Source organism: Cervus canadensis, chromosome 8 (genome assembly GCF_019320065.1).
Source record: "Cervus canadensis isolate Bull #8, Minnesota chromosome 8, ASM1932006v1, whole genome shotgun sequence".
Lineage (NCBI taxonomy): Eukaryota > Metazoa > Chordata > Mammalia > Artiodactyla > Cervidae > Cervus > Cervus canadensis.
The window spans coordinates 35,862,552-35,874,866 of NC_057393.1; the positions used below are offsets into that span (position 1 = coordinate 35,862,552).

The window sequence follows — 12,315 nt, forward strand, 5'->3', positions numbered from 1 at the left end:
ATGAACTATGGACGGAGGTTAGTGACATTATACAGGAGACAGGGAGTAAGAACATCCCCAAGAAAAAGAAATGCAAAAAAGCAAAATGGCTGTCTGAGGAGGCCTTACAAATAGCTGTGAAAAGAAGTGAAGTGAAAAGCAAAGGAGAAAAGGAAAGATATACCCATTTGAAGGCATGCCGGGACCAGCCGGCAAAGAGAACAAGTCCTGATCGCAACAGCACGGAAGCCCGAGAAAAGAACCGAAAGTAAAGGATGGGGTCGAGAGGACTGAATGCTCTTGAGGCAAGTCAGTGATTTTATTGAGTAAAACAGCTACCTTTATACTAGTACAAGCAGAAAACATAGTTCATAAAAATGCCATCTGGTTTTTGTCACATCAATACAATTCTTTGTCTTAAGTGATTGCAGAAGCTTACATTCCTTTTTTAACATTCCAAGATAAACTACTAAGTGAAGGTCACTACTATGTTTTTCTCAAGGAAAAACAAAGGAGACCCAGCAAATGTTTTACTACTTTATCATGGGGTGGCGGGACAGGGAATGGCCTCTTTCAGGGCTTTCCCAGGGCCTTTTTGGGCCTTGAGCAGGCCGGCTCCCTGCATCTCCCCCTTCTTTATTTATTAAGAAGCCGAGCCTCCCTACACTTTCCTCGAGAAAAAGGAGACAAGGTTATTTTTTCATAATACGGGAAAACTTCATAATTCTTTCAGTAACTAAATTCATAATACATTGTAAAAAACATGGTCCACAACGAAGAAAACAGGGTACAATAACAAGCACTATAAGCAGGGTTTTCCACCAATCACTCTCAAACCAGGATTTAACTTGCTCCCAAAAAGAAAGGGAGGAGTTCTGCATAGAAAGTATTTGATGTTGAAGATCATTTACAGCATCAGACACATTGGAAGATAAATCTGGGATATACACACAACATTCTACTTTTATCATAGCGCAGGTCCCACCTTGAGCAGCAGTAATAATGTCTAGGGCCATTCGGTTTTGTAAAACGGTTTTTCTCATTTGTTTCTGTTCTTCATTTAAAGCTTCAATAGCCTTCTTTGTATCTAGTAAGGCTTGTTGAGTAAAATTAGTTAAAGCATCTACATGGGCCATTATGTCGACCGTCCCAATAGAGGGAACAAATACTGCTGCCAAATAGTCATACCAATGAAATACAGCTTGAGACCATCTCGCTCTCAAAAAGGGGATGTTGGCCGGATTCTTGATGGGCTTATGACTAATGCAGCCGGGAGCAAACACAAATCCAAGGCTGCACCGTCCTACCCAGCCCACAGGCAGCCATGGCCACACATTAGGACCACAAATCCATTTTGTTCCATTAGGAGCAACCCATCTGATGCCTGGGTTATAAAGCCAATCAGATCCTGGCCAAGGCGTGGATGTTTTGACGGAAAAAGTAACATCAATTATGCGCTCACACAAAGAATTAGGAGTAATACCCATATGCTTTAACAAATGTCTGCCTAAATTTCTTTCTCCAAAGTTGGGTTGATGTTCTTGTTGTTCCCAGCAAATGTCCGCTTGTTTCAGCAATTGTCCTTTTTCCGGGGTCATCCAAAAGTATTCATCCCAAATCTGATAATAGTCCCCAAAATATCGGCTGGGGTGATCTTGTCCCTTACTGGAGGAATTAACATACTGATTAAAGGCAGCAGAAATTGTCCTAATACTTTGGTTGGCATTAAATCGAATTAGGGAATTATTAGGCTTCAAATTACACCAGGTCAAAGCTGTGATATTAAGAGGATTAAGGCTAAGGTAAATCTGCTTATATTGTTCTAAAAATCCACACACCGCTGGTAATTCTTCCTGACTCATCAGCAAAACCCACCATGGTAAACCATTTACAACTGACAAAGGCATGGCAGTGCATACCCAACAAGCAGAGGCATTATGAGAATCAGCATAGGAATGAGCCCAAGAGAGAAAAACATTTCCTTCAGCGCTGGGAAAGGCTTGATTCGTAACAGCGCATGCTAATGCAAGCACCAGGTATGATAGGGAAGTGTGTGGATTGATTGTATCCGCAGCAATGTGTCTTGCTCGTTCCACGAACTCATGTAGTTGTTGATTTGTTGGCAGAACATTCCTCTCTTGTATCCACAGCCTCTCCATTCGAGCAGTCAGTGACCGTCTCCGTCTGGCATACCAGCCTCTCCGGGAGCCAGCGCGGTGCTTCGGCATCCTGTGGAAAAACACAAACATGTCCCCGCCCCCATATCAAAACAGGGTCAGGGCCATGCCATTGATTAGTAACTGGATCTTTCCAAGTTACGAAAGGTTTGTTAGTAGCGGCTGGAGACCAGAATTGCTGTGCCGCGGTTTTGCCTTCAGAGTCCAAATTTAAAAAATTAAGAATAAAAAGGGCATGATATAAGTAATTATATGGTGTGAGGGGATATAACTCCCCCTTCTTTAATTTTAAAAGCTGATGTTTTAATGTCTGATGAGCTCGTTCAACGATGCCTTGGCCTTGGGGATTATAGGGAATGCCTGTTTTAAGAGAGATGGAGAGACAGGAGCAAAAATTAAGAAAAGTGGCAGAAGTATATCCAGGTCCATTGTCCGTTTTGATGGTCTTTGGAGTTCCCATAACAGAGAATGCTGCAAGGCAATGTGCGATACAATGTTGAGCTGCTTCTCCTGTTTGTAAAGAGGCAAAAATATATCCAGAAAAAGTATCTATATTAACATGAACATATTTCAATTTACCAAAGGAAAGAACGTGAGTAACATCCATCTGCCATAAATGGTTGGGAAGGAGGACGCGGGGGTTCACACCATAGTGAGGAACAGAAAACAATTGAGGACAAACAGGGCAGCGTTTAACTATTTGCCTGGCGGTTTCACGGGGTATTTTAAATTGTAATCTGAGGGTATTGCTGTTTTGATGATGTAATTGGTGAGAACGTTCTGCGAGTTGGGTCTTGGAAAGGAAAATATGAGTGGCTGAATCAGCTAATGCATTTCCAGAAGTAAGTGCTCCAGGTAAACTCGAATGAGCGCAAATATGGCCAAAAAAGCATTTGTAAGTCCTTTGATGTAAAAGCGCTTGTATATCGCAAAACAGTTGCTGAATCACTGAATTAACAGTATAAATAAAAGGAACAGTTTCCAATTGGTTAAGAGCTCTAATAACATAATGGCTATCAGAAAAAACATTCAAAGGTTCAGAGGCAAAGTGTTGTAAAACAGCAAACACGGCGCATAATTCTACTTCTTGTGCAGAGGAACAGCCTGTAAACCAGGAGGTAACAGTATCATTAATAACATAAGCAGCCTTCCTGTTTGAGGATCCATCGGTGAATACGGTGACTGTGTCTGTAAGTGGCTGCGAAACAACTATGGAGGGAAACACAAAGTCGTGTTGACTAGCAAAGTGTAGCAGCTTATTAGTGGGAAAATGATTTTCTAATCTGCCGGCAAAATGAGCTAGGGCTGCATTCCAGGAATCACTGAACTGGAATAGCCAGTTCTGTTGTTCCTTTGTAAATGGTAAACAGATAAAGTAAGGGTCTCTCCCCAATAATTCTCTGGAATCCCGACAGCCCTTAGCGATAAGGTTACTAACTAGATCAAAATGAGGGGTGAGTACCCGAGCAGGGGAAACAGGCAAATGTATCCAATAAAGAGGGGAATCTTGAAAGAGAACAGCTGTAGGGGTGTGTTTAGAAGGTAGTATATACAAGCCCCATTCTTTTGTATAATCACAATGAGAGCTTGTTTGAGCAGCCAATGCTTTTTCTACTATATTTAAAGCTTGGCGTCCTTCATCAGTCAAAACTCGAGGTGACGTAGGGTCTGAAGGTCCTTTAAGAATATCAAACAGGGGTTTTAATTCCCCAGTAGTGATTTTCAAATAGGGGCGAATCCAATTAATATCTCCAAATAATTTTTGAAAATCGTTCAATGTTTTCAAATTATCCTTACGAAGTTCCAATTTTTGAGCTTTAAAAGTCTCCCCTTCCAGTCTAAAGCCTAAATAAGAATAAGGTGGGCTATGTTGAACTTTCTCAGGAGCTATTTGAAGGCCATAGTGCTGCAAATCAGCCTGCAAGCCGGAAAAGGCAGACAACAAAATACTTTCATTAGAATGAGCTAGTAAAATGTCATCCATATAATGAATCATATATAGAGAAGGATATTTTTGGCGAGTAGGTTCCAAGGCTTTAGCAACAAACTTTTGACATAAAGTGGGGCTGTTAGCCATGCCTTGAGGGAGTACTTTCCATTGATAACGCTTCATGGGTTGATGAAAGTTATTAGCAGGGACACTAAAAGCAAAATGAGGACAATCTTGTGGTGCCAGTGGTATAGTATAAAAACAATCTTTTAAATCAATGATTAATTTATAAGTTTGGAATAGCTATAGGAGAAGGAAGACAGGGTGTAAGGGTCCCATAATAACCATGGTCTCATTAACTTTTCTAAGGTCTTGTAGTAATCTCCATTTACCAGATTTCTTTTTAATTACAAAAATAGGAGAGTTCCATGGCGAATTAGAGTGTTCAATATGACCAAGCGCCAATTGTTCCTGCACCAATTGTTCTGCGGCTAATATTTTTTCTTTTGTGAGAGGCCATTGATCGACCCAGACCAGCGCATCACTTTTCCAGGTAATCAGGTCCGCATGAGCCGCAGGAGATTCAATGGCCTCCCCTAAAAATATCCTAATCCTGATCAAAGAGGCAAGGTTTTAGTTTGAATAGGTGACAAATTTCCTTCTCCATTTTTTCCTAATCTCTGATTAGGCAATAGCCCCTGATTCAAAAGCATCTGACTAACGGTATCATTTGGGGCGAATATGTAAACTCCCATTTGTTTCATAACATCTCTTCCCCACAGATTAACAGGAATGTTAGGTAAAATGTAAGGCTGGATATATCCTTCATGACCCTCGGCATCCTTCCACCTAAGCAATTCAGAACTGTTCAGGGTTATGAGACTGGCCAATTCCCCGTAAGGTGGAGATGGCTACTCGCTTATTCCAATTTTTTGGCCAATCATTTAAGGATATTACAGAGACATCAGCCCCAGTATACAATATCCCCACGAATTTGTGCCCATTAATAAGTAGTTCTAATTCTGGGCGAGTTTCTTTTATATTTTGAATCCAATCAGCATCAGATGACCCAAAACATGCACCTTCCCGCGGTTGAGCGTTTTTTATTTTCCCCATGGGTATAGCAGGCAGCATGACCAATTGAGCTATGCGCTGTCCAGAAGGGATACTAACAATGTTTTTTGGGGCACAAGCCATAATTTTTATTTCTCCAGTAAAATCTGAATCAATTACTCCAGGGGCGATTTGTAATCCTTTCATAGTCCAACTGCTCCTTCCCAATAGCAAACCCACGGAATTTTGTGGCAACGGTCCATAAACCCCAGTGGGTAGTGCTTGCATTCCCATTTCAGGAGTTAGTACTATATAGGTGGAGGAACAGAGGTCCAATCCTGCGCTGCCTGAGGTGGCTCTATAGAGATCTTTGACTCTGGGTTGGAAATCGCTCCCTGATGATTTTCCTGAATTGCCCCATAACATTGTTTCAGGGCCTGGGGCTGGCCCCTCACCCAGTTTCCCGACACAGGCGCAAGCACTTTTCCATTGATATCTGTTTTAGATCTACAATCCCTTGCCCAGTGTCATCCCTTTTTACATCTGGGGCACAAATTAGGGTTATCATTTTGCTTACCAGCTGTCTCTCCTTTCCCTTGGTGGCACTGTATAGCTCGGTGTCCTATCTGTCCACAAGAGAAACAGCTACCAGGGGGCCCGTTAACTCTATTCTTAATCTTTCCTTTGTTAGCTTGTTGGTACAGTATTTCTTTAACAGTTTTTCCCTGAAGAGCAGCTGCAATGGTTAAACCTTGCATATATGATGGCCCAATATCCGCACAAATCCGGATATAATCAGCTATTGCCCCTTTTTTTCTGTAGGGTCTCAAAGCAGCCTGGCAAGCAGAGTGAGCATTTTCATATGCCAGCTGACAGGTTAAAACCATACCAGCTTCTTCATCTCCTATAACTCGTGACACTGAGTCAATGAGATGAGCCACAAAATCCTGATAAGGCTCGTCAGGGCCCTGTCTTATTTTTGATAAATCTTCAGATTTTTTATTAGATGTAGGAAGCCACTTCCAAGCTATCAAAGCTGCCTCATTTATTTGGGGATAAGCTTCAGGGGGATAATTCAATTGCTGATTAGTAGCCCTAATCAGCATTTCAGCCCCCACAAGCCCCATAATCAGCCCCCATAAGCATTTCAAAACTCACTTGCAGTCCATTCCATCTATTTCTGTCCGCAAAAGTTCCACATTGTTCTCCAAATTCTGATTTCCATAACAAATAATCCCCTGTGAGGCAGGCCCTAGAGACCTGCTTCCAATCATTGGGAGGTAAATATTGACTATTTAAATTCTCAATGATGGACATAGTAAAAGGAGCAGTTGGTCCATACTGGGCACAGGCTTGTTTTAATTCTTTAATTTGTTTAAATGGCAGGGGTTCATAATACCTTCATTGTTGAGCATCTTCAAGGACGGGGAACAGGATGGGAAATCCTTCTAAAGTTTCTCCCTGTTGCCTCACCTGGCAAATTGCAAGTTGGAGGGGGGACAGTTCAGAGGTGTTTTTTACAGATAATGCCTGTGCGGGAGCCTCAGACCCCTTTTGTATATCAGCAATCGGTGGGTCTAATCCTGCAATAACGGATGGAGGCTGCGATGGTAACTGATTAGAGGGACATAAGGGCTAGGAAAAAAAGTTTTAAGTTAAGAGTATCAAGACGTTTAGTCACAGTTGTAAGCAATTCTTTAACCTCTGAAAAAGGGGATAATTCTGCTTGTGTTTTAACAGAGGTTTTTTCAGCAGCAAATAACTCCCATGGATCTTCTGCTTGCTCAGCAGGGTCTAATTCAGAATCTGAGTCAGAGGAACTCTGTACAGGGGGTTTTTCTGCCATATCATAAACATGCTCCAAAGGGGGAGCATTAGGCAAGGTGGGAGGTTTGCCAATTATATTCTTCAACACAGTCTCCAATTTTTTGCTTTCATGTTCAGGGTCCAAACAGTCCCTGATGAGAGTACATAATGAATAGGCATCTAGTGGTACCTTCTCAGCCCCATGTAAAGAATAATACTGCTGAATTTGCTCCCCTGCCTTCTTCTAAGTTTCTATATTCACAGTCCCATCCTCAGGAAACCAAGGACAAACTTCTTCTACAAACAACAAAAACTTTTCTAATTTATGTTTAGCAGCAGTAACTCCTCTCACCTTTAACATAGTCTTGAGCATAGTTACAAAAAGCTCCCTACTACTACCTTGACCCATTGTTTATACTCTCGACTAAAAAACCCTCTCTGCCCTGAAAAAATCCGTACTCACGTTTCTTTTGTGAGTGAGTGAAAGATTTTTTCTTTTGTGAGTGAGTGAAAGATTTTTTCTTTTGTGAAAAAATCTCTGTAATCACGTTTCCGGCAGCTGCGACCGTGTAGTCTGATCAAGTCCCTGTTCAGGCGCCACCTGCCGGGACCAGCCAGCAAAGAGAACAAGTCCCAATCGCAACAGCACGGAAGCCTGAGAAAAGAACCGAAAGTAAAGGATGGGGTCGAGAGGACTGAATGCTCTTGAGGCAAGTCAGTGATTTTATTGAGTAAAACAGCTACCTTTATACTAGTACAAGCAGAAAACATAGTTCATAAAAATGCCATCTGGTTTTTGTCACATCAATACAATTCTTTGTCTTAAGTGATTGCAGAAGCTTACATTCCTTTTTTAACATTCCAAGATAAACTACTAAGTGAAGGTCACTACTATGTTTTTCTCAAGGAAAAACAAAGGAGACCCAGCAAATGTTTTACTACTTTATCATGGGGTGGCGGGACAGGGAATGGCCTCTCTCAGGGCTTTCCCAGGGCCTTTTTGGGCCTTGAGCAGGCCGGCTCCCTGCAAATGCAGAGTTCCAAAGAATAGCAAGGAGAGAGAAGAAAGCTTTCCTCAGCAATCAATGCAAAGAAATAGAGGAAAACAATAGAATGGGAAAGACTAGATATCTCTTCAAGAAAATGAGAGATACCAAGGGAACATATCATGCAAAGATGGGCTCAATAAAGGACAGAAATGGTAGGGACCTAACAGAAGCAAAGGATATTAAGAAGAGGTGGCAAGAATACACAGAAGAACTGTACAAAAAAGATCTTTAAGACCCAGATAAAACCAATGGTGTGATCACTCACCTAGAGTCAGACATCCTGGAATGTGAAGTCAAGTGGGCCTTAGGAAGCATCACTATGAACAAAGCTACTGGAGGTGATAGAATTCCACCTGAGCTACTGAAAATCCTGAAAGATAATGCTGTGAAAGTGCTGCACTCAATAGGCCAGCAAATTTGGAAAACTCAGCAGTGGCCACAGGACTGGAAAAGGTCAGTTTTCATTCCAATCCCAAAGAAAGGCAGTGCCAAAGAATGCTCAAACTACCGCACAATTGTACTCATCTCACATGCTAGTAAAGTAATGCTTAAAATTCTCCAAGCCAGGCTTCAGCAATAAGTGAACCATGAACTTCCAGATGTTCAAGCTGGTTTCAGAAAAGGCAGAGGAACCAGAGATCAAAGTGCCAACATCTGCTGGATCATCGAAAAAGCAAGAGAATTCCAGAAAAACATCTATTTCTGCTTTATTGACTATGCCAAAGCCTTTGACTGTGGATCACAATAAACTGTGGAAAATTCTGAAGGAGATGGGAATACCAGGCCACCTGACCTGCCTCTTGAGAAACCTGTTTGCAGGTCAGGAAGCAACTGTTAGAACTGGACATGGAACAACAGACTGGTTCCAAATAGGAAAAGGAGTACGTCAAGGCTGTATACTGTCACCCTGCTTATTTAACTTATACACAGAGTACATCATGAGAAACACTGGGCTGGGGGAAGCACAAGCTGGAATCAAGATTGCTGGGAGAAATATCAATAACCTCAGATATGTAGATGACACCACCCTTATGGCAGAAAGTGAAGAACAACTAAAGAGCCTCTTGATGAAAGTGAAAAAGTTGGCTTAAAGCTCAGCTTTCAGAAAACTAAGGTCATGGCATCCAGTCCCATCACTTCATGGCAAGTAGATGGGGAAATAGCGGCTAACTTTATTTTTCTGGGCTCCAAAATCACTGCAGATGGTGACTGCAGCCATGAAATTAAAAGACGCTTACTCCTTGGAAGGAAAGTTATGACCAACCTAGACAGCATATTAAAAAGCAGAGACATTACTTTGTCAGCAAAGGTCCATCTAGTCAAAGCTATGGTTTTTTCAGTGGTCATGTATGGATGTGAGAGTTGGACTATAAAGAAAGCTGAGTGTGAAGAATTGATGCTTTTGAACTGTGGTGTTGGAGAAGACTCTTGAGAATCCCATGGACTGCGAGGAGATCCAACCAGTCCATCCTAAAGGAGATCAGTCCTGAGTGTTCATTGGAAGGACTGATGTTGAAGCTGAAACTCCAATACTTTGGCCACATGATGCGAAGAGCTGACTCATTTGAAAAGTCCGTGATGCTGGGAAAGATTGAGGGCAGGAGGAGAAGGGGACAACAGAGGATGAGATGATTGGATGGCATCACTGACTCAATGGACATGGGTTTGGGTGGACTCTGGGAGTTGGTGATGGACAGGGAGGCCTGGCGTGCTGCAGTTCATGGGTTGCAAAGAGTCAGACACGACTGAGCGACTGAATTGACTGACTGACTGAAATGCCTCTTAATGTCCACACCTGCATTAAAGGGATGCCTCAAGTCTCCTTCCCCTCTCCCTTCAGTTAGGCTGGAGCCCATTTTTGAGAGTACATCCAAAGAAAGTGACTGAAGTCAACACAGACACAATGCGTAAGATTAATGCCCAGAAAAGCTGCAGAGTCTGTAACCTTCCCTCAGAGAGGGAACCCTGCCCCCGTTTTCCATTTTCCTCCTTTTCTCTTGGAAAAGGTACAAAAACGTGTCCCAGCTTAAACCTCTGGAGGTTTAAGGCCCTTTCCTCTTCTTTTGGTTTCCCTGTTTTCTATCAAGGGACGACCAGGCAGCATACTTGGCAGTGACATTCGCACTTCCACAGCAGCCCCACCAATGTCACTTTTCAATTAAAAACAAAAATCTTCAGATTTTTGCCCCAGGTCAGAGATTCCTTTCCCAGGTAAAAACATCATCATAGCCATGGAAATGGAGCTATGGTAAAGGAGACCCGGTGCCCACAGATTCCAAATGGCACCTGGCTCTCCATGGGTAAGAAGATAGCAGAAGCTGTCGAGAAATGATTCATAGTACAAAAGAGGGCAAATGAAGAGTGATCAACACCACCATGATGTGAAGTATGAAGGCTATCTGTGGCCAGTCTGCACGTGGAGCACCATAAAAGATGTGCGATGATAGATTTCTGCCCTCGAAGCAGCGAAGGGTTGGTCTTCTTCAGTATGACTCCCATTCAGCCCCTGAATTTCTATATTACAGTTTGATATTTTTGGGTTATATTTCACGGATGACATTTTTAATCTGCCTCAAAAATGTAAACATAACAAGGGTGTTCTGCAGACACACTGCCTGGAGCAACTGTCAAGTGGAAAATTCAGTGGAAAGTTTAGCCTGTCTCCAGTTTAACTAAGTTGAGGAATGCTGCAAAAACAGGTGTTGTCTGACACAAGTAATAATTATCTTTCACCTTGATGGATGTTAGTTTAATCTGTTCCTTACATGGTAGCTTGGACTCAGCTGACTGAATTCAGTGCCAGAAACGCAGATGGAAAGGTGAGGGTGGCTGGTCTGTGACACTATTGACAAGACAAGGCTTTGGTGGGGGTGGAGGCAGTTTTGATTGATTTTTCACAAGGGGATTTCTTCATTTCTTCTGTTTGCCCAATAAAAATTTAAATCTAGATGGATGTCGTGGTACAAACACACTAACATTTTCATTAATGGTTTTTTAAAAGAGTTTCATTGAGAGGATGATTCAGTGCAATGACTTTACCAGAAAAGAGAAAATAAGTTACTAGAACATTTTTCTAAGACATGAATAGACCCTACATATTAATGTTGCAGGACAAATTACTCAGCTAGAGGAACTGCAATGTTATCTGGGGGAAGAAAACAGAAGAAACACCTTGTAATGCTGATCATAAGGGGGCTTACTCAAAATCTTTCAGACTGGAGGGCTTATAATTTGCAATGTTACTCATTATCCACAGTGCCAGAGATGCCTGTCTGTACTAAGGATGAAGCAGCACTGTCACTACATCTATATGACATTTTCTTTTCAATCTTCTGACAGCATTTTAAAAATCTAATTTTAGGTTTTTTTTGTTTTGCTTTGGTTTGGCAGTGACAGGCAACTGAAGATACGGAACATCTTCAAAAGAAGTCCCATGAAGCTTCCCTGGTGGCTCAGTGTTAAGGAATCTGCCCGTCATGCAGGAGACACAGGTTCAATCCCTGATCAGGAGGGATCCCACATGCCACAGAGCAGCTAAGCCTGTGACCATGCACCACAACTATTGAGCCTGTGCTCTGGAGCTCAGGAGCCGCAGCTACTGAAGCCAGCGCACCAAGGGCCTGTGCTCTGCAACAAGAGAAGCCATTGCAATGGGAAGCCCGAGACTGCAACTAGAGTAGACCCTGCCAGCCACAACTAGAGAAAAGCCCGCGCAACAGTGAAGACTCAGCACAGCTAAAAATAAATTAAAGTTCTCTTTAAAAGGGGGGGGGGGGCAGGAAGATGAACATATTTGATTCGTGGACTATTTAAGTTCCTCCCATAAAAGTCAGTAGAGTACAGTGGGTAAAGCTGGGATCCTGGCTTGCCTGGATCTTGACTCCTTCACCCACTAGGTGGGTGGCCTTGAGCAAGGCATTTACCTTCCCTAAGCCTCAGTTTCTTTATCTGTAAAATCAGGATATTGCTTACTTCATAGGACTTCCTATTAGTTTTGGCAAATAGTACATGACTCACTGGGGGATAAAATGATGACTAAGAGACACACACCTGCGCATGCACCCTCTCTTGAACTTACAACCTGATAAGGTAAGCAGAGATCCATGTATTATTGCAGAACATATGGGATAATGAGCAAGAGTAACATGTAAATAAACAACACTGGGAACAAGGAATGATTTACCCAGACCTAAGCAGGGTCTTGAAAAATGAGTGGGATCTCAGCAGGAAAGGGGTTTTGGAGGTAGGGAGAGATGAGCCACTGTGATGGAGAAGCGATGAGAGTCATCTCCCTGCTGATACAACAACGTGAAAAAAACCC

The 12,315-nt window shown here is 42.4% G+C and overlaps 1 protein-coding gene across 3 annotated transcripts in view; it reads right to left on the reverse strand.

The window, feature by feature from the left end:
- Window positions 1–284: 284 nt before the first annotated feature.
- The window catches only part of LOC122446358 (endogenous retrovirus group PABLB member 1 Env polyprotein-like), a 29,156-nt gene continuing 17,125 nt past the window's right edge, over window positions 285–12,315 (reverse strand). For 2 of the 3 annotated variants that reach the window (XM_043476460.1, XM_043476459.1), the window contains exon 2: window positions 285–2,208. In XM_043476460.1, the coding sequence (XP_043332395.1) occupies window positions 672–2,207 (1,536 nt within the window). In that variant the 5' untranslated portion in view covers window position 2,208 and the 3' untranslated portion in view covers window positions 285–671. Of the gene's footprint in view, window positions 2,209–7,493; window positions 7,536–12,315 lie in introns of those variants that run through there. The other variant, XM_043476457.1, reaches the window with a different exon arrangement.